Source organism: Ixodes scapularis, unplaced genomic scaffold, assembly GCF_016920785.2.
Source record: "Ixodes scapularis isolate PalLabHiFi unplaced genomic scaffold, ASM1692078v2 PGA_scaffold6__148_contigs__length_123643588, whole genome shotgun sequence".
Lineage (NCBI taxonomy): Eukaryota > Metazoa > Arthropoda > Arachnida > Ixodida > Ixodidae > Ixodes > Ixodes scapularis.
The window spans coordinates 81,708,718-81,731,372 of record NW_024609881.1 but is presented as its reverse complement, the minus strand read 5'-3'; the positions used below and the strand labels follow the sequence as shown (position 1 = coordinate 81,731,372).

At 48.3% G+C, this 22,655-nt stretch overlaps 1 protein-coding gene across 11 annotated transcripts in view; it reads right to left on the bottom strand.

Moving 5' to 3' along the window:
• Positions 1–14,325: 14,325 nt before the first annotated feature.
• LOC8040096 (RNA binding protein fox-1 homolog 3) overlaps positions 14,326–22,655 on the bottom strand; it is a 317,548-nt gene continuing 309,218 nt past the window's right edge. For 6 of the 11 annotated variants that reach the window (XM_042294604.1, XM_042294595.1, XM_042294601.1 and 3 more), the window contains 3 exons: positions 22,009–22,115; positions 18,435–18,519; positions 14,326–16,511 (listed from right to left, as the gene is read on the bottom strand). In XM_042294604.1, coding sequence (XP_042150538.1) covers positions 16,467–16,511; positions 18,435–18,519; positions 22,009–22,115 — 237 coding nt within the window. In that variant the 3' untranslated portion in view covers positions 14,326–16,466. Of the gene's footprint in view, positions 16,512–18,413; positions 18,520–22,008; positions 22,116–22,655 lie in introns of all 11 variants that reach the window. The other 5 variants (XM_042294594.1, XM_042294600.1, XM_042294598.1 and 2 more) reach the window with 1 other exon arrangement.

Here is a 22,655-nt window from a genome sequence, read left to right as displayed (position 1 = left end):
TTGTCGAAGTATTTCTGTGTAAAATATGCATTCCTGCAGCAATAATTGCGTGACTCAATGTTTTCTCTTATCCGCCTACCTCCTACCATTTCATACCGATTATTTAGCGGTGTAATATTTTGCCCGTGTAATAAAATATTTTCGAGACCCCTTGCTATGTGCAGCTTTCATTTTAGCTAATAAGACACGCGTATGCGACTAAAAGAGCTTTACGACGGTGGATCCACGAGCGTTGCCTTCGCTTCGACGCGCGCCCCCGATTCCTTCGCGACGTCACGAGAAGAGTGCTACGGCCTTCTCTGCTAGGAGGTATTGCTCGGATGCGGATCACTGCTGACAGGCGAGGAGGCTTCGTCCCTTGTTTTCCCGCTTTCGGGAAAGGGGACTCGTCCGGTGACCGCGAAAGAGATAGGACGTGTGTCGGAGACTTCTCCGATGCTTCCCCAATCTTGGCTTTCCGGAACCCCGGGTCTGGCAGGTAAGGACCTTTTCTTACCATGCCGGCGCGGGGGCATTTTGGATGGGGACATTGCAGTTCATTTAGAAGAGTGTTCTAATAATTGCTCTTGGACTCTGTCCTTACTCTAGTACGTGTGTCTTCTCTTCCGCTATATTCGAGAGAGTGAGACAAGGTAGTCGATCATTGGCACCGACGGAGGTAATATATCGAACCGACCCGCGGTAATGTAGCCCTAAACGTCGTCTATATTGCCGCGGAGATGTGGGGACCGCGCTACTAGGTTTGACCAGAGGTCGGCATTTTAGGTAGCCCTCACTCACCCTCAACCTCATAGCCACACTCACCTAACCCCCCCCCCTCACCCTCACAGCTACACTCACCTTCAGCCCTTCACTCACCCTCACTGAACTTCACGGCCCTCACGCCCCTCATGCACTCACCGCCCTCACGCACTCATGGCCCTCACACACTCATGGCCCCCACACCACTCACCGCCCTCACGCCCCTCACTTACTCATGGCCCTCACGCACTCATACCCCTCACACCCCTCACTCAACCATGGCCCTCACGCCACTCAGGCCCACTTCAGATGGGACAATTTCACCCAGAAACTTGACGTCGCAACACTAGCAACATGGGCAGCCCGCGTTCACACGCAGCAACCAATTGACTCCGTAAGTGTGACGTCATGGGTCCAAACAAACCGTTGCTAGGGTCGTTGTAATGGACAAATATATGTGGCTAGGTTTCGCTATGAAAACCCGACCGTTCAAAAATCAGGAGTAGGACATAAACTTCTAAAAATCACAGATATAGGAAGCTTGAATGTCATATCTGTTTCGGCAGAAGTGTGCCGGTAAACGATTCTTTCAGAAATATTTACGACTGCAACTTCCAGTTCTCAAGATGCCTGCAGCAGACGACGAATGCAAGAAGTATGCCGTCTGCCACACGCCCGCCGGCCAAGACGGCGCCGGCGTCTGAATCGTGTGAATAAAGACGATATTCTGATATTGCATTTGTTTGAAATATAATGAGTTTCAGACACTTATAAGAACTCGTAGTGGGGTGCAATGCAAAATATGGTTTATCGAAAGTTCGGGTGTCGATTGAGATGATCGTCTGCTAAAAGATCGCATTGCACCCGTGAGAAAAGCGCTTCAGGCGATCGGCTGAGATCCAAAATTTAGTTTGCGGACTCGCGCTATGGGAGGGTGCCTCGTACCTGGGTGTAACCATCGCGTGGAGAAAGATTCTAGCAGTTTATTCAGATTTCCGCAAGACGCTGAAGCGCGAAAGAACTGGATAAAATACGTAACGTGAGTTTATTACAGATTATACTCACATCGCGGCTTCGATGGAGATCTTCACCAAAAGAGTACATCCGCGGATTTTGATGTATACCAAGGGGGAAAAAAAAGCAAAATCCTGCGAAATCGGGATAGACATGTAATTCTTTAATAACCTGACAACCGCAATTATAATAATAATAACAAACGACTTACCTCGACGGCATACGATTTGTTTCCCATGCTGGCCTGCACCACGCCGGTAATGCACTTCAGGTCGTCGTCGTAACTGATCTGCATAACGTGGTTTGATTTTATGGCATTTTCACCCCTCTAAACTAAGCTGGGTTCTTCACAGAAAAAAAAAAACGCACATTGCGGAGGCCTCTACGGCCATGGCGATGCACTTGTTTTTGTCGCTCGGCCGATGCAACAAAGGCCAGAAAATATATTGTGTCGTTTGCTACCAAAGCAAGGCGGAGTGTAATACTTCAGAAATGGCTTTCATCATTGCAATACGACACTGAGACGACAAGAACATCTTCATAATTAGATATCAAGAAGTTAGGTTGCTTACAAAAAATTATTTACTTGTAAGAAAAAATCTAGCCTCATATGGAGTCTCCATGCATTAGTCCATAGCAACGTCCCTAGCAACGGTCTGTTTGGATCCAGACGCCATGTTGTGACGTAGTCACTTACGGGGTCAATTGCTGCAATTTGCCATCATCATCGTGAAATTTTATTTTTCTTGCACTTTCTAGACACACAATTACGCGCTATAAACGTGTTTATATGCATTTAAATCTCGTTGAGAATACTAATGCTTCTTTCTGAGACAGTTTATCTCCAGAAACAACCAATTTCAATCAAGAACTAAGTCTTTTGTTGTCATCATCACCGGCACGAGGTATCACGCAAAAATATCGCGTCCCTGATTGGATCCAGCCGCTTCAAACGTCTTCGAATTGCTCAGTTGCTCGCTTGTTTCGAGGCGGACCCGATCTCAGCAATTCGTGTTGATCTAGGGAAAGCTAGGGAACAAACCGCCAGCAACACCAAAATTGCTGAGAAAGTTGCTCCATCTGAACGGGGCCTCACGCACTCACCGCCCTCATGCCCCTCACGCACTCATGGCCCTCACGCACTCACCGCCTCACACCGCTCACGCCCCTCACGCACTCATGGCTCTCACACCCCTCACGGCCCCCCTCACGCACTCATGGCCCTCACGCCACTGACCGCCCCCACGCACAAAACCACCCTCACGCACTCACGGTCCTCACAGCCCTCATCTCACCCTCACACTCATGAATTTTCCTGGTTCAGAAACTCACTCACCCTCACCTCACCTGTGAAGATGAGGGTGAGTGAGGGCCCTCACGAGTGAGGTTTGCCAAGGTATGGGTTTGACGTCTCCTTTGAGATTGCCGCCGCTGTTGAGACAACCCTTTGGTTACTCTATCGGAACCTGTGTTGGTAGCTAGCAAATCCCACATGCTATAGCTCCGAGGTCTGGCCATTTAGGTTATAGTTTAGAGACCAAAAATGACGATCTCGGGACCAGAAAACATGCCACGCTCTGTGTATAATCCCTTGTCGACGTGTCGATCAAAACCGAAAGCATCTTGTTATGTATGGAGGCCAACGCTACATCATAGCAAACTCACGTATTTAATAAGGCAGAAAAGATAGGATAGACTCGAACCGCAGCATGCTCCAGAGTCCCCGCTCGTGCAGCTCTCTGGTCCGCGTGGCAGGCTCGCGTATCGTTGTCTTCCAGCTCACGCGGTAATACCCGCGATACTACATCCCTTTCCCCCTGGAATGGTCACCACCCAGTCCGTAGGTGTCCTAATTACCAGTTCTGACTTACCTGAAGTTCGAGCGGGAATTATGCGAAGCCTATGGAAGAACATACTATCAAGTTCACAACTCCAACTGGTAGTCTTGAAGGTACCGCGGTGCTCAACGTACTTTCTTCGGATGACCAGTTGGCACTTCAGCGTCAGCTGTTGGACGGGGAAGCATTTCCGGTTCGCATATCGGCGTTTCGGAAAACTCGGCATCCAAAAGCTCCTCCGGATGACTCACTCGTATGGGGCATTGTTATTCCGAACTCCGCATGTGTGGTTGTCTCCAAGACGTCTTCACGGTCTCTTCCCCTTTCCTCCCGGAGACTTGCATCGCATTCGGACGCCGAGGAAAATGTCGTGTCCTTCTAACGTGGACGCAGGTGATGGAAAGTCTACGCCACTGCTCAGGAGAACATGACCTTTGAGTCCTTGCAGTTCTACAAAGAATCCAAGTGGACGAACTATGCTTGAACCAAAAGAAGTGCACTTTTGGAGTGCAAGAAGTGACGTTCCTGGGTTACAAGGTAGACCAAGAGGGGGTACAGCCAACACAGGACAAGGTGAGAGCAATCCATGATGCACCTGCATCTAAAGACAAGAAGGAGCTTCAAGCCTTCTTAGGACTCCTGAGCTTTTATAATCGCTTCCTGCTTGGAGCTTCAGACGTGTTGGAGCCTCTCCACCGACTTCTAAGCGACAGAGTAAAATGGAGTTGGTCATCCAAAGAAGCAAAGGCCTTCAATAATGCAAAAGGAACTTCTAAAGTCTGACAGTGTTGTGTTCCACAATGACCTTAACACTGGTACTGGTTTGTGACGCCTCTCCTTACGGTGTAGGGGCAGTGTTAAGCCACGCAGATGACGAAGGTCAAGAGCGACCTGTCGATTACGATTCACGTTCGCTGACAACAGCGGAAAGAAACTATTCTCAAACAGATCGGGAAGCACTAGCTGTAGTCTTCGGACTAAAAAAGTTTCATCACTATGTCTACGGAAGAAACATCAAGATTTACACTGACCGCGAACCGTTACTTGGTTTGTTCGGCAACAAGAAACCGATTCCGAAGATGGTATCACCAAGGGTCCTCCGTTGGAGCTTGATGTTAGCAGCTTACCATGACCAGTTATTGTACTGTCCAGGTAAACAAATGGGAAATGTGGATGGTCTCAGCCGACTTCCGCTACCTTCACCCAACTTCGACGTTCCGCAACTGGGAAAAGCTTTTCTTTTGGAAGGAACTCCATAAGGATTGGTGAAAGCCGAAGAAGAGGCAAAACTGACGAAAAAAGATCAGGTTCTTTCAACTGTGATGTACTGGGTTCTCCATGGATGGCCAGAACAAAAGTCAAAGAACCTTCTCAGTGCATTCCATAGCCGACGAGAAGAGCTTTCGGTATACAAAGGTTGTTTGCTATGGGGACACCGTGTGGTTTATTTATTTATTTATTTATTTGCATACTCTCAAGGCCCGGAGGCATTACAGAGAGGAGTGGTACTATACAGTATAAAATCGTTGGCTACTTTCTTGAAGTCTGTGGCTTCAGTGATGGCAGCAATGGAGGCAGGGAAATGGTTCCAATCGTTAGAAGTTCTTGGAATGAAGGAGTCAAAGTATATGTTTGTTCGACATGATGGAGTCCCCACCTTAAACTGATGGTCAGTGCGAGACGATATAGGAGAATGTTCTGGACATTCTGCATGCCTCGCATCCCGGTGTTTTGCGCATGAAAGGCCCAGCTAGAAGCTACGTCTGGTGGCAAAAGGACTAGACCAACAGATCGAAGAACGTGTTCGATGCTGTATGACTTGTCAGGAGACGCGAAATGCACCGGTCCGAGCTCCAATCCATCCATGGGGATGGACGGTGAATCCATGGTCCAGACTACACATGGATTTTGCCGACACTTTTGAAGGCAAGCTATTTTTTATCGTCGTTGATTCGCACTCAAAATGGGTCGAGGTATGTTTAGTGAAAATGACTTCAGCGGCGGAAGTCATCTGAAGTTTAAGAGAACTGTTTGCGACACATGGAGTGCCGGATGTGCTGGTTTCCGACAACGGAGCTACCTTCACTTCGGCAGAGTTCTGAGAGTTCGCAGACAGCAACGGTATTCGACTTTTGTTTGTTTCGCCGTATCATCCAGCTTCTAACGGCCAAGCTGAAAGGATGGCCCAGGAAACCAAAAAGTCGCTGTCACGCCTGAAGGAAGGAGACTGGTCCACAAGGATATCAAGATTTTTGATAACTCAACATGTTCTACCTTCCACTACTAATGGGAAAAGCCCAGCCGAGTAGATGATGGGATGTAAGCTACGAACAGCCTTAGATCTGCTTCATCCATCGTCGGCAAACCGCACGATTGAAAGACAAGAGGAGATGTTCATGGAGCAGAGGAAGGAAACGGTCACTTTTCAGAAAGATGCGATGGTCTGGGTAAGGAATCTACCGTATTTGCACGAATATAACGCGACCACGAATATAATGCGAGGGCAGGTTTTGATGCCCTCAAAAAGAAAAAAATATATTATTACTATTATAACGCGAACTGAGGCCGCGTTCATTTCTCGCACTCGGGGGCATAGCAGATGTGAAAAGTCAATGGAAATAGAAGAAATATCAGTTTATGTTTTGAATACACTCATCCTCACTGTTCAGGTCCTTCTGTTTACAATCCACTTGGCGACTACGCAGATAAGCAGCAGCACGGCACCTGCTTGTCTGGCAGTTCTCTTTTCTTGCGAGCTCCTCGGCAGCCCACAATCCAAACAAGGCACGAAGCAGAAGCACCAACACACAAACACCAGATCACTCTGGAGCAGAAACTAAACAATGCGCAGGCAGAAAAAAAGACTACTGAATCCGATACACGATCACAATTCTTGTTCTGGTCCCTCTGCATAAACAGATGCCTCGTGTTCCACGATTGCGTAAACGCGGTTGGTGGTCTTGGCTTGGCTTGGTTTGTGTTGACTCGGCCCGGCTTGGCTTGGCTCGAATTGGCCAGTGCCAGCATTCCCGCATGACGCGCGCGCGAGCACCGAGCAGGGTTGCCGTTGGCGGCTACTTTGCGCCAAATTGGCTACTTTACGATCCCGTCTGGCGATGAAAATTTCACGTTGGCTCCCTGGCTACTTCCTGGCTACTTGGAACTCCTCTTTTGGCGCATTTACTAGCCATCTTTTTTTTTTTTAATAATAGCAGATACAATAGCAAGCACGCATATGACAAGTCATTATTTCCAAGCTTCGCCGTCGTGGCGCCTCATGCGCCCGTGTTTCCTCTCTTGTACGCGCGGCTAAAAGCGCTATGAGTAGGGGTGTCGCGAACTTTTGTCGAACCAGATTTTTTGGTCGAACTTTCGGGGTTCGACTGGGTCGAACCGGTTCGACGAACCTTCAAACTTTTAACCAAATTCGACCGGTTCGACTTTGTGGACAGTGTGGCCAGACCTTTATAAAAGCATGTCTAAGTTTGGAGAAATTTTTTTTATGCGAAGGGTTATTTTTAAATTTATGAACAGTTGCAATTAAAGAAACCAATTCGAATCACTGAAGAAGTTATTAACTTAATTGTTTTGTGCTGTAATAACTGAAATAACCAATCAGCGCTGCACTTCATTCATCTCTTAGCCATTATCATCCAATCCGAAGCCAAATGGCCAGCCTGTCGCGCATGCGCACACGAGTCGAACCTCAATAGAAGGTTCGTCGAAATTTCCACTAAAAGTTCGAAAAAGTCGAACCTGGTCGAACTCGAACCGCGGCCGGTTCGCGACACCCCTAGCTATGAGTGGCCAGTGACTTCATGCCATGGAGAATAGAAGGGTAGGAGAGGGCATGACGTCGGCCGCGTAGCCTCCACAAGCCATGCTCCCTGACGCCTCGCCTCTTTCTCATTTCCCTCCTTACTCTCCTCACTCACCATGCCAACGTGACCAGATCACGTGACCGTAGCTAGCCTTCGTCTTACTATAGGCTACTAGAATACACCACAATCTAGCCTTCGACCTGATAAAACCTACCGGACGGAGCGCGCGCAAGCCTGCAAGGAGTCCTTCTACAATCAACCATCCATCTCGCACGTGACATGTCACGCGCACCAATCGCCAGAGAGATTTGTGGTCACGCTGGGCACAAAATCGTTTAAACTTTTTATGACTAGGCTTCACCAATATTGAAACGTGCCCCCTCCTTGCGCAGCAGCTGACTCTGCGCGCCATCTGGGAGGTCCTCCATCGAGCTGGAGTCGGAAATACGGCAACTAGCAGTGTTGCCAACCGTAGGGTAATTACCCTACTTGTAGGGTATTTTAGGCATTTTTGGTACATTGTAGGGTTGTAGGGCCGTCCGGCCATTTCCCTGCCAAAAGTAGGGTATTTTCAGACGTTGCTTCGTCAACGGCAAGCATAATACAAAAAAGAAAAAAAAAAAGCTGATGTGCAAGCTTTGCACAACTTTACAACCCGTGTGCTCCACACCACGACATCATGCAAAACGAAAGTATTCAAGTTACAAGACGTGCTAATAGAATGCACCACACGCCAAGTTGGAGCAGAGTTGTAGTAAAGTTCCTCGATGTTTTTTCTGGAGAGTTTTGGAAAGCTGGAGCAAGTGGGAGGAGGTGGAGTTGCGCATATGGAGTTTGGAGCCAGAGGAGGTATCTTCCCAGTGGAAATGTTGCCGCCAATTTTTTTCTGATGACTCTGGTCCATCCGGCGGCCCTTGTTACACCTGCGAAACACGTGGCATCGCGGGCGGAACCCGGCCGAGCCCACCAGAACCGGCAGCCACCTGTTCAACAGGAATTTTCTACGCGCTGGCGTAAGGTGCGCATGCTGCAAATAACCATAGCGGGAACTACCACTCGTACTGGGCGCTTTTTTTTTTTTTTTTGGCACATTGCAATTAACTCTCTTTACCACGCCTATAGAGCGCTGATCACGGATGATCGACGAGTTCGGAAACCGATTTCGAAGCTCCCGCGGAGCTTCCCGGCACTTTGTGCAGTCGGTAGGCAGTTTGAAGACTGTCTACCGACTGCGCAAGTAGTTGGGACTGGAGGCGTTCACTTGAGTGGACGACGTTTTAGCGAACAAAGTCGATTTCCTATCCTCCCTCGGTGTAATAGCCTAGTTTGTCGACATAGTACCTTAATTTGACGAATCTCTAGGCGGTTCACCCAAAATGTAAGCTAATATACCGTTCCTATTAGCTTCCTTTTGTAATGAGCCGCCTTGTCTGTCGCCGCGAGTGCTAGTCCCACGTAGCCCAGTTCTTAATTTGATGACAAATCAGCCAAACATGTTGGTTGGGGATGTCTGTGCGCTCGAAGCAACACTGTTGTGCTGATGCTACACAGCACGCATGCAAGCATGACGTTTTAGAATAACCCAGGTATGCGCGTGCATGCGTTCCCTGTCGCTTTGTACTGTATTAATACTAAGCTATATCGGCATAATCCATGCAACAGCATTATTTGAACAAAGATTTGCCTCGTAGGGTAGAATGTAGGGTAATAAGAAATATTCGTAGGGTAACATAGGGTTTTCTGGACGCTGGCGTGGGGTATTTTCAAAAAATAGGCTGGCAACACTGACTACAAACAGTTATCGGTGCATTTGATCGCACATCTTGTTTCAGTTTCTGGCGTGCAGCGGCATTGTACAAGGACACTTGCGGCGAATGCCCTTTTCCACACCTGGCGCGAGGTGCATTGAAAATATTGTCTCTTCCAGTTTATAATGCTGATGCTGAGCGCGTGTTCGCAACAAAATGAAGCTGAACCTACTCATGGCGATCCTACGAGTCCAGTTTGGTCTACAGCTTCAGGGAAAAACAACTTCGACATTTAACGTCCCAACTGAGTTGTTGACTAGAATGTGTCAAAATTACTCTGGCAAGAACTAGGGGTGTCGCGAACTTTTGTCGAACCGGATTTTTAGGTCGACCTTTCGGGGTTCGACCTTTGCACTTTTCACCCGATTCGACCGGTTCGACTTTGTGGACAGTGTGGCCAGACCTTGATACAAGCATGTCTAGGTTTGGAGAATATTTTTTTTTATGAAAAGGGTTATTTTATTTTATGAACAGTTGCAATTAAAAAAAACAATTATAATCGCTGAAGAAGTTAATAACTTAATTTTTTGTAGTGTATTAACGGAAATAACCCAATCAGCGCGGCCCTTAATTCATCCCTTAGCCATCACCATCCAATCCGAAGCCAACTGGCTAGCCTGTCGCGCATGCGCACACGAGTCGAACCTCAATACAAGGGTCGTCGAATTTTTCACTAAAAGTTCGAAAAAGTCGAACCTGGTCGAACTCGAACCTCGGCCGGCTCGCGATAGAGCACTATATAGCTCCTACGGAGCAGAGTAGCGCAATCCTTTGAACCCCGTGTTTTGCCGACAACATGGCCGACAGAGCGGCTCGGCGCGAGTCACGTGGTACTCAGGGTTCCAGGAGGCGGCCCGCCCTATGGGAGAATACATGGAGATCGACATAACACGGCTGATTAAAAAACTAACAGCGAGTTCACATTTTTCAAAACTAACCTGTCGTGAAGTTAGTAAAGCGTTAAACACTTCATCAAAGTTTTAATAATATCGGATGCGTGTGCAAATTTTGAGAAGGCAATTTCCAAGGCAATGGCGTTTGAAGCAGACGATTTTTGCTCGCAGCGGAGATGGGCTTTTCGGGTTGGCCGGAGCGGGTCACGTGAATGGTGTGACGTCGCCGTGTCGTCTGCTGCATGATGCCGCTCAGGCAATTTTAAAAAAAAAGTTACGTCCTTGTATGGCACAAAACTTATCGCATATCATTCTAAAATGTTTCATTATTATGTCAAAAATGATTTCCATTCCGCACATCCCCACAAAACTGAAGAAACAACGATTTTCTCACGTTCTCCATGCATTTCTGACCGCAGTTGGAACCTCCGGGCGTTCGCCGCTAGTCGCCGAGAGACGGCGTTCTAGATTGCGCTACTCTGCTCCGAAGGAGCTATATAGTGCTCTAGCTCGCGACACCCCTAGCAAGAACACTATCCGTTCTAGATAAACTATTTACAGGCCCACCGAACATTTAATAATTTATTTATTTGCGACATACCTGTGACAAAGCAAAGGTGCCAAAATTTTTGTTGTGGGTCCATATCACATGAGCGAATGACATTTTAGCGAACAGCGACATTTGAGCGAATCGACGTTTTAGCGAATAACGGGGGCGCGCATTAACCCATCCACCGCGCTGCGCTTTACGCCGCTTCGCGGCGACAGTCTGCGGCGGCTCATTACAAAAATTTTCGGGTGGGCCATTTGGCCCACCCGAAAACGCCGCTTCGCGGCGTCCGATTATTCGCTAAAGTGTCATTCGGTGAAACGTGGGCGTTCGCTAAAACGTCATTCGATCAAGTGAGTGCCTCCCTTCTCCTCTGGCTTTCTCCAGACTCGCGCGCCTCGTGGCTGAACTCGATTCCGAATATAACGCGAGGTGCGTTTTGGAGCACGTAATTTCGAAAAAAAAAACTCGCAAATTCGGTACTGTTGGCCCATCCTAAGTGGTTGGCAGGAAAAGTGATGAAAAGTTGTGGACCTCTGTCCTACGAAGTGCTATTGGAAGATGGTCGCAGATTCCGACGACATGATGATCACCTGCGTCCACGTAGAAAGGACACGACATTGTCGTCGGCGTCCGAATGCGATGCAAGTTTCTGGGAGGAAAGGGGAAGATACCGTGAAGACGTCTTGGAAGAAACCACGCATCCGGAGTTTGAAACCACAATGCCCCATACGAGTGAGTCTCCGGAGGAGCTTTTGGATGCCGAGTCCTCCGAAACACCGATATGCGAACCGAAAACGCTTCCCCGTCCAACAACTGACGCTGAAGTGCCAACTGATCGTCCGATGAGAGTACGTTGAGCACCGCGGTACCTTCAAGACTACCAGGTGGATTAGGACACCGACGGACTGGGTGGTGACAATTCCGGGGGAAAGGGATGTAGTATCGTGGGCATTACCGCGCGAGCAGGAAGACGACGATACGTGAGCCTGCCACGCGGACCAGAGAGCAGCACGAGCAGGGACTCTGGAGCATGCTGCGGTTAGAGTTTATCCTATCTTTTCTGCCTTATTAAATACACAAGTTTGCTGTGATGTAGCGTTGGCCTCCAAACCATAACATGCCACTCTCCTCCCTCGCCAACTAGTTCCCGGAGCGCAACGCGCGCCGTGTTGCATGCAGGGGTTTATGGAAGTAATCGATTGTCACCACTTCGTGACCCTGTCAACCCTGTCGACAATCACGTCCACGATGTTCATTTGTGTGGGACCGCCAAATCCGCGAGTAGAAAAACAGGAGAAATTAACGGCAGACGGGAACCGCGCGCGGACCTACGCAAGAAAAAACTAAACAAACTGCAAGGTGACGCACGGCGCGGCGCCGCAGTTTGTCCCCGCCTCGATGATGCAGCGACTTCGCGCTGCACGGCCAAGGAACACTGTGCAGTGTCCTTGTTTCAAGGCGATTCCGGTGCGAGTTGATCGAAGATGCTATTTGTATTATGTAATTATTAGGGCAAGCGAAAAAATTTTGGCAGAAATAGGGAAATTTCAGGCATTTGCTAGGGAAATTTTGACTTTCTGTGTTGGCAGCCCTGCTGGTGAGGTACAAGAAGCGGTGAGCAAGGGAATGGCGCGGGACCACCACTGGGAGAAAAAACCAGAACAATCGGTTCGGTAGGGATCCCATACTTGGGCGGCCATCTATCCCCGTGCGAGTGAAGCGCACTCAGTGCGCCGAACATAATGTGGCCGCCACGTCGGACAGAGTCATCACCTAAATGAGTTTCTTCCGCCATGGGTACAAGTGGCGAGCGAGGGAACGCAGGACCATTGCTGGGAGAAACAACCGGAGTGGTCGGTTTTGAAGGGGCCCAATACTTGGGCGCCATCTATCCCTGTGCAAGTGAAGCGCTCGGTGCACCAAATAAAATAATGTGGTCGCTGCATCAGCCAGAGTCATCACCTAAATATTTCTTCCACTGCAATCGAAGATCACAAACCATTGAGGAATGCCATAGCTAATATTGTCTACGAGCCATTTTACTGTACTAATACCACCACCCAATTCCTTAATCCCTACTGCATAACCACGTTAAAGACCCCAGGTTAGCAGTCATGCTGCACCGACAAAATTGCTGATCTACAGAGTAAACCAGTGTTGCCTGAACCTGGCAGACCGACCTTACGTTGTAAAAACACTAAACATCCACTTTGAATTTGACTTTATCACTAAAGTTTGTAACCACTAATCCTACGACGTAGGCCCCGAAGGTCTATGAAATAAAAAAATAAAGCTTTCAGCCTTTCCACTCTGGTGAAGGAGGAAGACCAGCGAAGCTGTATTATGGTGGTAATGAAGTAATGGCCGGCCGCAAGTCGGCAAGCCAGAGTGGAAAGGTCTAGAAAGGTTGGCACCATCTATGAGCAACGGAAGCAACCAGACAGCCAGCAAGCCAGTTGTCTTGTTGCCGCCATCGCTCACAGATGGCAGGAGGTGTCCAGAGTTTTGTGTCATCAGGTCATTTGAGGATAGACAAGATCCTGGGGAAACTAGCCCTTAACAGCTCCATTGTAAAAAAATTGCACCACAGACTCACTTAAATGAAAGAATTAAAGGAGACAGTTTCTTTTTGGCCGTTTTTCTTTATTCAACCAATACAGGTGTCGACACAAAAAAACGCTTTTTGCTATAAATACCGAGAGATTCAGGGTGTATTGTTTGCCTCGTTAAAAAAAAAAAAAAAAAGCACAATGTTTAAAACACGAGTAGCGCCAAGGAACAGGCTGCAAACAAGAGAAAAACAACACAAGACTTGGGGGGGTCTTATGAATGGAGACAGTGGGCAAGGAGTCACATTCAATGGCAAAGTTTGTTTCTTTGTTGGTTTTTTTATGTTGCTCACATTGACAAGAAAACGAGAAATAGCACTGAGCCAAATTCCATTAGATTTAAGAGAGTTGCGTGCTTTCGCCCGGCATTTCATCACCGCTACCCACATTTCCTCTCATGCTGTGGCAAAAGTCGACGACTTCGCAATTTGCGCAAACACCCACGTCCATTTGTTTGCTTAGTTGACGGATCGCCTCCGAACTGCTCGCTCAATTAAAACTCCCTTTCTCGGTCTAGTCTAAAAAGCACAACTGCGGCAACAATGGAAAAAGAGAAAAAAAAAAAGTAACTGGCGTAAAAGAAAAAAAAAAAAAGAAAAAATTGTCCTCAGCGAAAAGGCAAGCGTTAGAGAGAAAACCATCTCTTTCAAACAAAAAAAATTAACCAACAAAAAAACGTGGCACTGAGGTAGGAAAACCAGGGCAGCCCTAAGTGGTGCTAAAAACAATAACACTGAAATGTCTTATAAAAAAAAAAATGATTAAAATGTTTATTTATGTCGCTGTTCCAACACTTCGGCAACGCGGGGGCCAAGGGCAATGGTAAAAAGGCCGTGACCGACAACAGACTGTGCTCGGCACGGTGTGGCAAGTCCGAAATTCCCACATGCCCACGGATTTCTAGACACGCGGCTCCAAAAGCCGCTCGTAACAGAAAAAAAACTTGCGGGGGAAAAGAAAAGAAAACAGAGCTGCACCGAACACTTTGCATAACTACAGAACAAACGAAACAGCTGCCGAAAACTAAACGAAAACAAATTTTTTTTTCGCGATTCCAAGAAAAAAAACACAAAGAAACCCAGACCCGCGTGTTGACCCGGTGTCGTGCCCAACCTAAGAATCCACAAAACACAAAATAATAATAATAAAAAAAAAAAAAAAAAAAACTCAATTAAAAGATGAACTTTGAGAAAATGGTGAACATCACACGTGCACCCTCCGAAGAATGCACAGATGAAACCGATTCGCAAATGAGGGGGATTACAAACGGACGCGACACGTCGCAAATATTACAGGCGGAAGAAAAAAACAACAAAAACTACCACGAACCAGTCGGGAAGGCGGAGCTTGGCAACGGTCGGCCAATGACGAGAGAGAACAGACCTTGCCGGCGAGGCTCGGAACTCTGCGAATCCGCCGCACCCAAGAGAGAATTTAAATTACGATTCGTGACTAGATCACGCAACTAGCGGACGCCGGCCACGAGCGGGGTGCCCGACGCTTTCAAAATGCAACTCGTTGCAACTGCTGATGAAACTGCTTGCAATGAAACAGGTTTCCAATGAAAAATGTTTCCAACTAAAGTAGTTTTTAACGAATGTGGTTTCCGACAAAACTGCTTCCGACGAAGCGGTGGCAACAAAACAGTCGGGAAAACGAGGCAGAAAAAAGGGGCAATTTTTCCCAATCAGGGGGGGAAATGGAAGAAAGGCGGCTTGGTTAAGGTCCGGGCGTCGCCGAGACATCGCGGGGAGGAGGAAAAGGAAATGAACGACGGAACGACAGTGGAGAAAAGCTTGAGCTTTTTGACACAACGAGGGGGTGGATAGCTTAGGCAAGGGGCAGGACTCAACTACGATAAATATGTACAAACGTGTCGGGCCGTGTGTGCTTGTGTCTTGTGCAGAGTATTATGCTCTTTGGCGACAATGGCGACTGACAGACCTTGACCCCCTTTTTTTTTTTCCTTTTCAGTCGGTGAGCTTTTCAATTGGCACGATGCGTGCACAGCATCTGCGTACGAACCGTGCCAAACCTCCGACGTTGCAAGCTCACCCGACGATGAGTTCCGACATACAGGCATGACAAGGGGCTCCTCTGCTGATTCCCGCTCTTATTGACCTTGAGGCGAACGACCCGTTCCAGAAACACAGACTTTTTGCTTCAATTTACCTAGAACGAGCCACAAAATCAGTGTCGCCGCCTCGCCTCTCTCGACTCACGAAAACTCCGTCAGAATCTGCCCTGCCTGCACGTTCATTGGCCAGCCAGCGGGTCGAATGATCGATATGAGAGGACAAAGAAGAAAAGAAAAGGACACACACGTGCAAACACGAGACGTAAACGAAGAGAGGTTGCAACGAAAACGCGACGGGGAAAACTCGCGGCAAATGAGCATAGGGGGGAAGGGGGAAAGGAAAGTGCCACGAGGAGCTCGCGGCGCAATGTACGAGCAGACTGCAACAACTTGACTCCGAAGAGGCACCTAAAAAATTAAATACTAGCACAAGCTATGGCAAGACGCGGACACGACGAAAGGGCGTGCACCCCTCATGTGGGGACGACGCAAACAGATCAACGATGAACCGAAATGATGAGAAGAAAAAAAATGGGACCACCCCCGACGAAACCATTACGGGCGAAAACGCTTCCTACGAAAACGTTTCCAACGAAACTGGCCCCGACGAACTGGATTCCAACGAAACAGACCCCAATGAAACTGACTACGCTGAAACCAGGCCCCAAAAAGGCCGGTTCACGCAAACGGCCCCCGACGAGTATGCAAAACGAGACTGAACACACGGACAAAAAACGGGCAGACGAAATGCCGACTTGGGGGATATGACGGGGAGAAAGGGGAGAGGGGGGCATACGCGCATACAAAGTTGGGGATAAAGGGGGAAGAGTTACATTCTCTCCCTCTCCCTTGGAGACAAAAAACAACAAAGAAGAAACGGGAGGGGAGGGAGCAGTGTAAACTTTGGAGTTTTCTTCTCGCTCCCGAGCCGTGTGGACCGATGGGGGTTCCACACGCGAGGAGGCGGGTGTGCCCGAAAGGAAGAGAGCGCGCCCCGTAGCAGAGGGCGGAGGGGAGGGGGACGACGGGGTGACGCTGTTGTTGATCCGACAGGGGGAAGAGTCTTCTGCTCTCTCTTCCCTCCTCCCGGCGTAGCTGCTCCATGAGCTCCCTCAGTACGGAGTGAAGCGGTTGTAGCCACTCCTGTACACCGCAGTCTGCGAGGGAAAGACAGGAGGATGCCCGGTAAAGAGTCGGAAGGTTCATCCGTTGCACCACCTGCAGTGTCGTCCAACAGCCAACGCCATAGTCGCAATCAGAGTACAACCTATCCAAGTAAAGCCATTCTTTGTTTAGAAACCACCTTCACCCTAGAACCTAAGTCTTTGACAATACCGTCCGACGTCTAATGCCACACTTCCAAAAGAAGGACCCTAAAACCCATCTTTCCAAATTTGCCTTCTGACCTCTAACGGCACACTTGCAATTACAGCAGAACACTGGAAGCTATCTCCCCGACATCTAATGTCACAGTTGCAGTTACAGTGAAACCTTACAACCTATATCTCTTACAGTGCCCTCCAACATTTAATGCAGCACTTGCAATTGCAGTAGAACCTTAAGACTTGTCTCTCACAATGTCCTTCGACATCTAACGCCGGTCGCAATTACACTAGAACCTATCTGATTGACAATGCCATCCAACATCTAACACCACACTTGCAATTGAATCACTGCAGAACCAAAAAAACCTACCTGTATGATAGTACAGTCTAATCTCGTTTGTTCAAACTGGAGGGGGACCGATAATTTGTTTGAATAAAGCAAAGTTTGAATTAACGGTAGTTTCCCCCCATAGAGACGCATAGGATGGGACCTGGACGCTAGTTTGAATTATCCACAAGTTTGAATTAATGAGAGTCGACTGCACCTACTAACATCAACATATTATGCCAGTCGTTATTACATAAAACCTCTCAGAGTGAAGTCAGCTTTTTCAGAAAAAACCTTCCCTACATTAGTACCTGAAACACCTCTACCAATATTAGAAGGATGTTTCACCTATGTTTCCATACTCTACTCTAAAGAGGTTCTACCGTAGAGGCTTTTGTTTTGAACTTGTCTGTTCAAACAAAAAAAATCATGTGAATAAAAAAAACCTTTTCAGTGTTTTGAATGATTGCTGAACAAAAAGGTAAATGAAGCTTTGTGTTCACACATTCTATTGCACCACCAACTTGCCCTGTAGCTGTATATTTAAACGACCACCTTGTGCCTTTCCTTGTAATAGCCTTCAGACAGGGGCCAAACTGTCAATGATATTATTGTTGCAGTCACCTGAGGCTGTCATGTTTCAGTCCTATCATTTTAGCAACTCTCTCCTTCTTTTCTTGTCTTCCTTAGTGCCCAATACAATATCTAATAACACATAAGACTAATAACCATCAGAACATCTAATAGGACAATTAAAATGCTTGTCATAATAATTAGACACACATTGGCTCCATGAGAATCAAGTGAAACAATGTAGCGAGGGACCAGGCATAAAATGTGTTTGATGTCATTACAGGTGTGCAAATAGCGATTCAAACCGAATAGCACTGCATTACTCATAGCTCCCACAGCACAACAGAAAGCCACTGCACGTTGACTCTATGGTGTTGAAGCTGCGCTCCATTCACCCCTAAGCTGACAGTGCAGAGAAGGCTATGCATTGGCCAGATGAATCAACTGTCTCCCTCTTATCACCTGACACCACAGCTCTGCGCAGGGGGGCATGGGCCGAAGTGCGACAATGTAGTGAAAGATGGCCGTAAGGCTGGACCAATGAGCTTCCACTGCACTCTCAGGTTAGGGATGACCAAAGTAGCGGAATGACAATGCCCTATACCACTCAAAGCGGCATTCGCACACCCCTAGTTTTCGGCAAGACTCTCGGCGGAGGTGCAATTACTGGAAAGACAAGACTTCCCAGAAATGAAGGCGCACACAAAACGAGAGAACAGAGTGCGTTGGGAGACGGCGCGACGCGGTCGCAACCGACGAACCCAGACGTGTGGCTGCGTACAGCGCACACCCCACCCCAACGCGTGGCGGGAAGCCCAAAGCCCTTGACTCACGCATGAGGGCAAACCGCTCACCCCGTAGCCGGCAACAGGGCCTATGCTGTGGCCAAGGTAGGGGTCTGCATACTCCCGCCCATAGCTGTAGTAGAGCGAGGGAGACCTGCAAGGGAAGCATGGGAACCAAGCTTCAGGCATGTGAGACTACTGTTGCGGAAATCCAAGACTTTTCCCCATGCATGGTCTCAACTGCATCCCTACAAACCCTGGGGTTCCCCCTTACCTCCAAAACTCCGTAGACTGTCCCTACAGAACGGTAAAGTGTTCTTGCAGTTCTACGATTTTAGCGAATCTACGCCACCAGCTGATGCAGAACTGAGAACCAAACAGTTCCTGTCGAATACATCACCATTTACAAGTTCTGCAGGTTTCTGCATTGCCTCATTGCATCAATTGTCTGGCTGGGGTCGCTTGGCTGTCAATCGAGGAAGACGGGAGTTTTTCAAGATTAAAGAGTTTGAGGACACCTGCCCCAAGGCCCCAAAACCGAAGGCCCTTTTGGGTTGCTACAGTAATCCCTCATCATAACAAAGTCAACGGGATGGAAAAAAAATTAGATATACACTCGAGACCGGTTATAACGAAGTCGTTTATAACGAAATAGCGGCTACAGCGAAGCGATCACGGTTTCCCATTCCCGTTTAGACTTTTTCAATGCATTTGTGTCCGTTATAAGCAAAGGAAATTTAGCAGCTCCCGCAGATATATAGCGAAGAGAAATTTTGTGATAATTTAAAAAAATAATAAAATTCAGAAAGTTTTTTTATTCTCGGACTGCTGCACTTTGCTGCCGCGGCCAAGAAGGCACCCAGAACAAGCCGCAGAAGATGCTGGAAAGGCTGCCGGCTACAGTCTCTGCAACGTCGTCTGCTCCCCGCTCCTTATCTGAGAAGCAGCCTTACCGCATCGCGCAGAGAAGCCGTCGTGGCATGCCGATAGGGGCGTTCGGAGCGCTAGAGACAACGTACCGGCAGAGATGATGGGGAAAGCCCAAACTTAAGAGGGGAGCAGTAAGTATGCCTACATTTGGTTGTCGCATGAACAGTGTGGCGAGGAAACTGGGTGGAGAAGAGGGCTCGTTTGCAGAAGGTGATTGCTTTTGCGTTTTGATTCCTTGCTTGCTGCAGCTTGTTTTGCAAACGCGGCCCACAAACCACGTGACCCCGATCAAACAGTTGCCCCATCTCGTAAATCTAGGCTCTCTATACCGACAGCAGACGAGCTTGAGCGTGAACTGGGTGCCATGTGCGCTTCTTTGTTTGCTTCGAGGTCCGTGTCGGCGCCTGGTCAGTGAGGTCGCTCTTGCGCAAACACCTACTTCGCTCAAGCACCGATTCGGCGAATCATCGTCACTCAACGACAGAGTCCCAGCACCGCCAGCACCTCGACGGGGAAAACGAAAGCAATCTCCTTGAATCAAGAGCGTGCCATCCTCGACGGAATGCGCATTAACGTAAAGAATGACGTCCACTGCCGGCGAGAAGCGGCTCCGATCTGGCAAAGGACGCGTGCAGGGAAGCCTCAACTGCTTTTTGCAGGCTTAATAAACATGCATGTGCCCGTGACAACCCGTGTTATCTTTTTTTCTTTTGTAATGTTATTTGCATGAGTTCATATATAACGAAGAAGCTGATATAGCGAAGCGATATCCGATTCCCGTTGGCTTCGTCATAGCCAGTCTCGACAGTAAGCAATAATTAAAAAAAGGCAATAGCTAAAAAATTCCAAACATACAGTGCCAGCAGGTATGAAAGTGGATGGGAACGCTGAGTAACACTGACCGAATTGGTTATGAACATTGGTTATGAACAAGCAGCAGCTTTACAGAGTAAAAAATAAATAATTAAGCGGAATTGGCCAATAAATTCATCCGCGCATCAGTTCTCCTCAACTGCTCCAGGCATCGCAAGAGCACTGTTACCGACGCTGCACTCCTTTGTTTCGAAGCAGCCGTAGGACGTTTCGGGTCTACGCAGTCGTTTGCGTCGACCAAAGTGCCTCTCCGACGTCGCTTTGTGTTTACCCTGGTTGCACGCAAGATCTATGATCGCAGCATCCGTGGCAGGAGCAACAATGCGAATGTCTGCATCGACAAGCGCAAGCGAATCAATGTTATCTTGGTGGGTTCTCCAGCATGTTCTCACACACTCGCGAGAGAAAATCCAATGTGCGCAGAGCCGTTGGCGATCTTTCGTCTTTGGGTCGCGGGCACGCTTTCTCTTGCATGAGAAACTTCTCAAACCTGTCCAGTACGCCTTTCTTGTCCTACAAAATGGCGGACAGCGTCGAACAACCGATGCCGGAATGTCAAATTCCTTGGCAGTTTCGGACCTGGACCAGCCACTTTTCTCAACCTTGCAGATCTAGGCGCGTTATGGTAAACCCTCCCACTCTCCCAAACGACCCATGTGCGTCATTTTGGAGGTTACCCCAAGTGAAGCGAGGACTGATTGTGCGAGTCGCCGTCCGTTGGAGTCTAGCATGAAGCCTAAGCTAGTGTCGACGAGTTGGTAGCAGACGGCATTTGGAAGACATTGTGGCCATAGCCGGCTTTAAATGCTGCGTTTGCAGACACGTTTAACGTATTTACTCGTATAATAAATGCACCCCCCCCCCCCCCCCCCCAACAAATACCAATATCTGGACTTTTTTTTTTTTTTTTTCCTTCGCGTAATGAACACATTTTTAATTTTCGGCTCCAAAAGTCTCGAATTGCGTTCAACTTAGCTAGCCACCAAGCCCACCAAGCCAATATTTTTTTTTTTTTTTTGCCACCAAGCGGTCAGTTTAGCCTAAGTCAAGCGAAGCCAAGCCGCTCTCGTAATGGCTGCAAGTGCGTAGTTGCGGAAGCGATCAATCCTGAATTTGAGCGGCGCACACACTTGACCAAGCTTAGGTCGCAGAATTGTCCAGCCCCGGACATTCTTCGCCTATCGGATGCATTGATGTTAACAAACACGCCATCATCTGGTCCGCTTTCGGACGGTGAAATCGTGGAAGTGGTTAGGCCTAAGAGTGGCCGTGTTGCTCTCCATGCTGAGTGAGCTTCGTAGGGAACTTTTCCTTTGGTAAAAGGTTATAAAGCATGGTTACTGTGGTGCACCCCCGACCAGCTGTGGGGACGTGCCACAGTACCTTGCTGTGTCAAATTGGCACCTTCTATGACATTTGCATGAAACATGTATACGCAAAAATTTTACCCATGTTATTAACGCGATTCTCCGGGTGAAAAAGGTGTTCATTATTATTAACATTAAGTGACCGTAACAGGAGGACTGCAGAAGAAGATGGCGGTGTGACGAGGTTAGTTGCATACTTGGGCTCTTTCGCCGTGCTTTTCAATAGGCAAAACAAGAACAAAAAGTTAAAAACGAGGACTTGGTGCAAATGGGGCCGACTTTCTCCAGCACTTCATACTTGGACAAGCTTCACGCGAAAACCGCGTTTCTTCTGCCCCTCTGACGGCTGGTTTCGTTTCCTCTAAAGACGGGGCTAACGCATCCAACTGCTGGAATTGCGAACGATGCCCCATTGAGAACGCCAGGTGAGCAGCATTTCTCCTGGCAGAGGGTCGAGAGGAAGGGGAGCTCACCCGGCCACAGCGGTGTATGAGGCCACCGCCGGTTGGGCTGCTGCCGCGGCCGCCGCATAACTTCGCGCTGCGGCTGCAGTGTAAGCCGCACTCGCTGCATATGTGGCCTGTTGAGAGAGGAGACAAAGAGACAGCCGCTGTCAACCTCTCCGACACCAGGAAAGCCCCTCAGTCACGCCACGTGCATAATGTAGACGGGTTTTTGTGCCTTCGGTAGGCGCCGCTTATTTACCCGGAAGCCCATTCGTTGTCCCGTTTTCATCCCCTATCGGTACTGCAACATTTTCAGAACACTCGAGTCGGGCACAAGTTCCCTGGAGGTTGAGAAATCCCACCGCTGTACCTTGTTCGCTTCACCGCAACCCCCGATAGATGCCGATTTCTCGCGTACCTCCCTCCAAAAAAGAGACATAGAATCTTTGGGGGGAAAACTAACCCCAAAACTTGTAACCCTAATATTAATCTCTCCAAAGGTTAAGAGTGTGTATAACATCTCGGACAGTAAGTCCCTCCGAAGCATCGAGGTAGAAGAGCTTGTCTGAAGATTTTGGAACGACAGGTCCTGAGCGGCGTTAGGCTGACAGCTGGCATTTAGATCAGTAGAGGCTGTCTCTTGGAGACGCGTCGCTAAGAAACTATTTACTTAA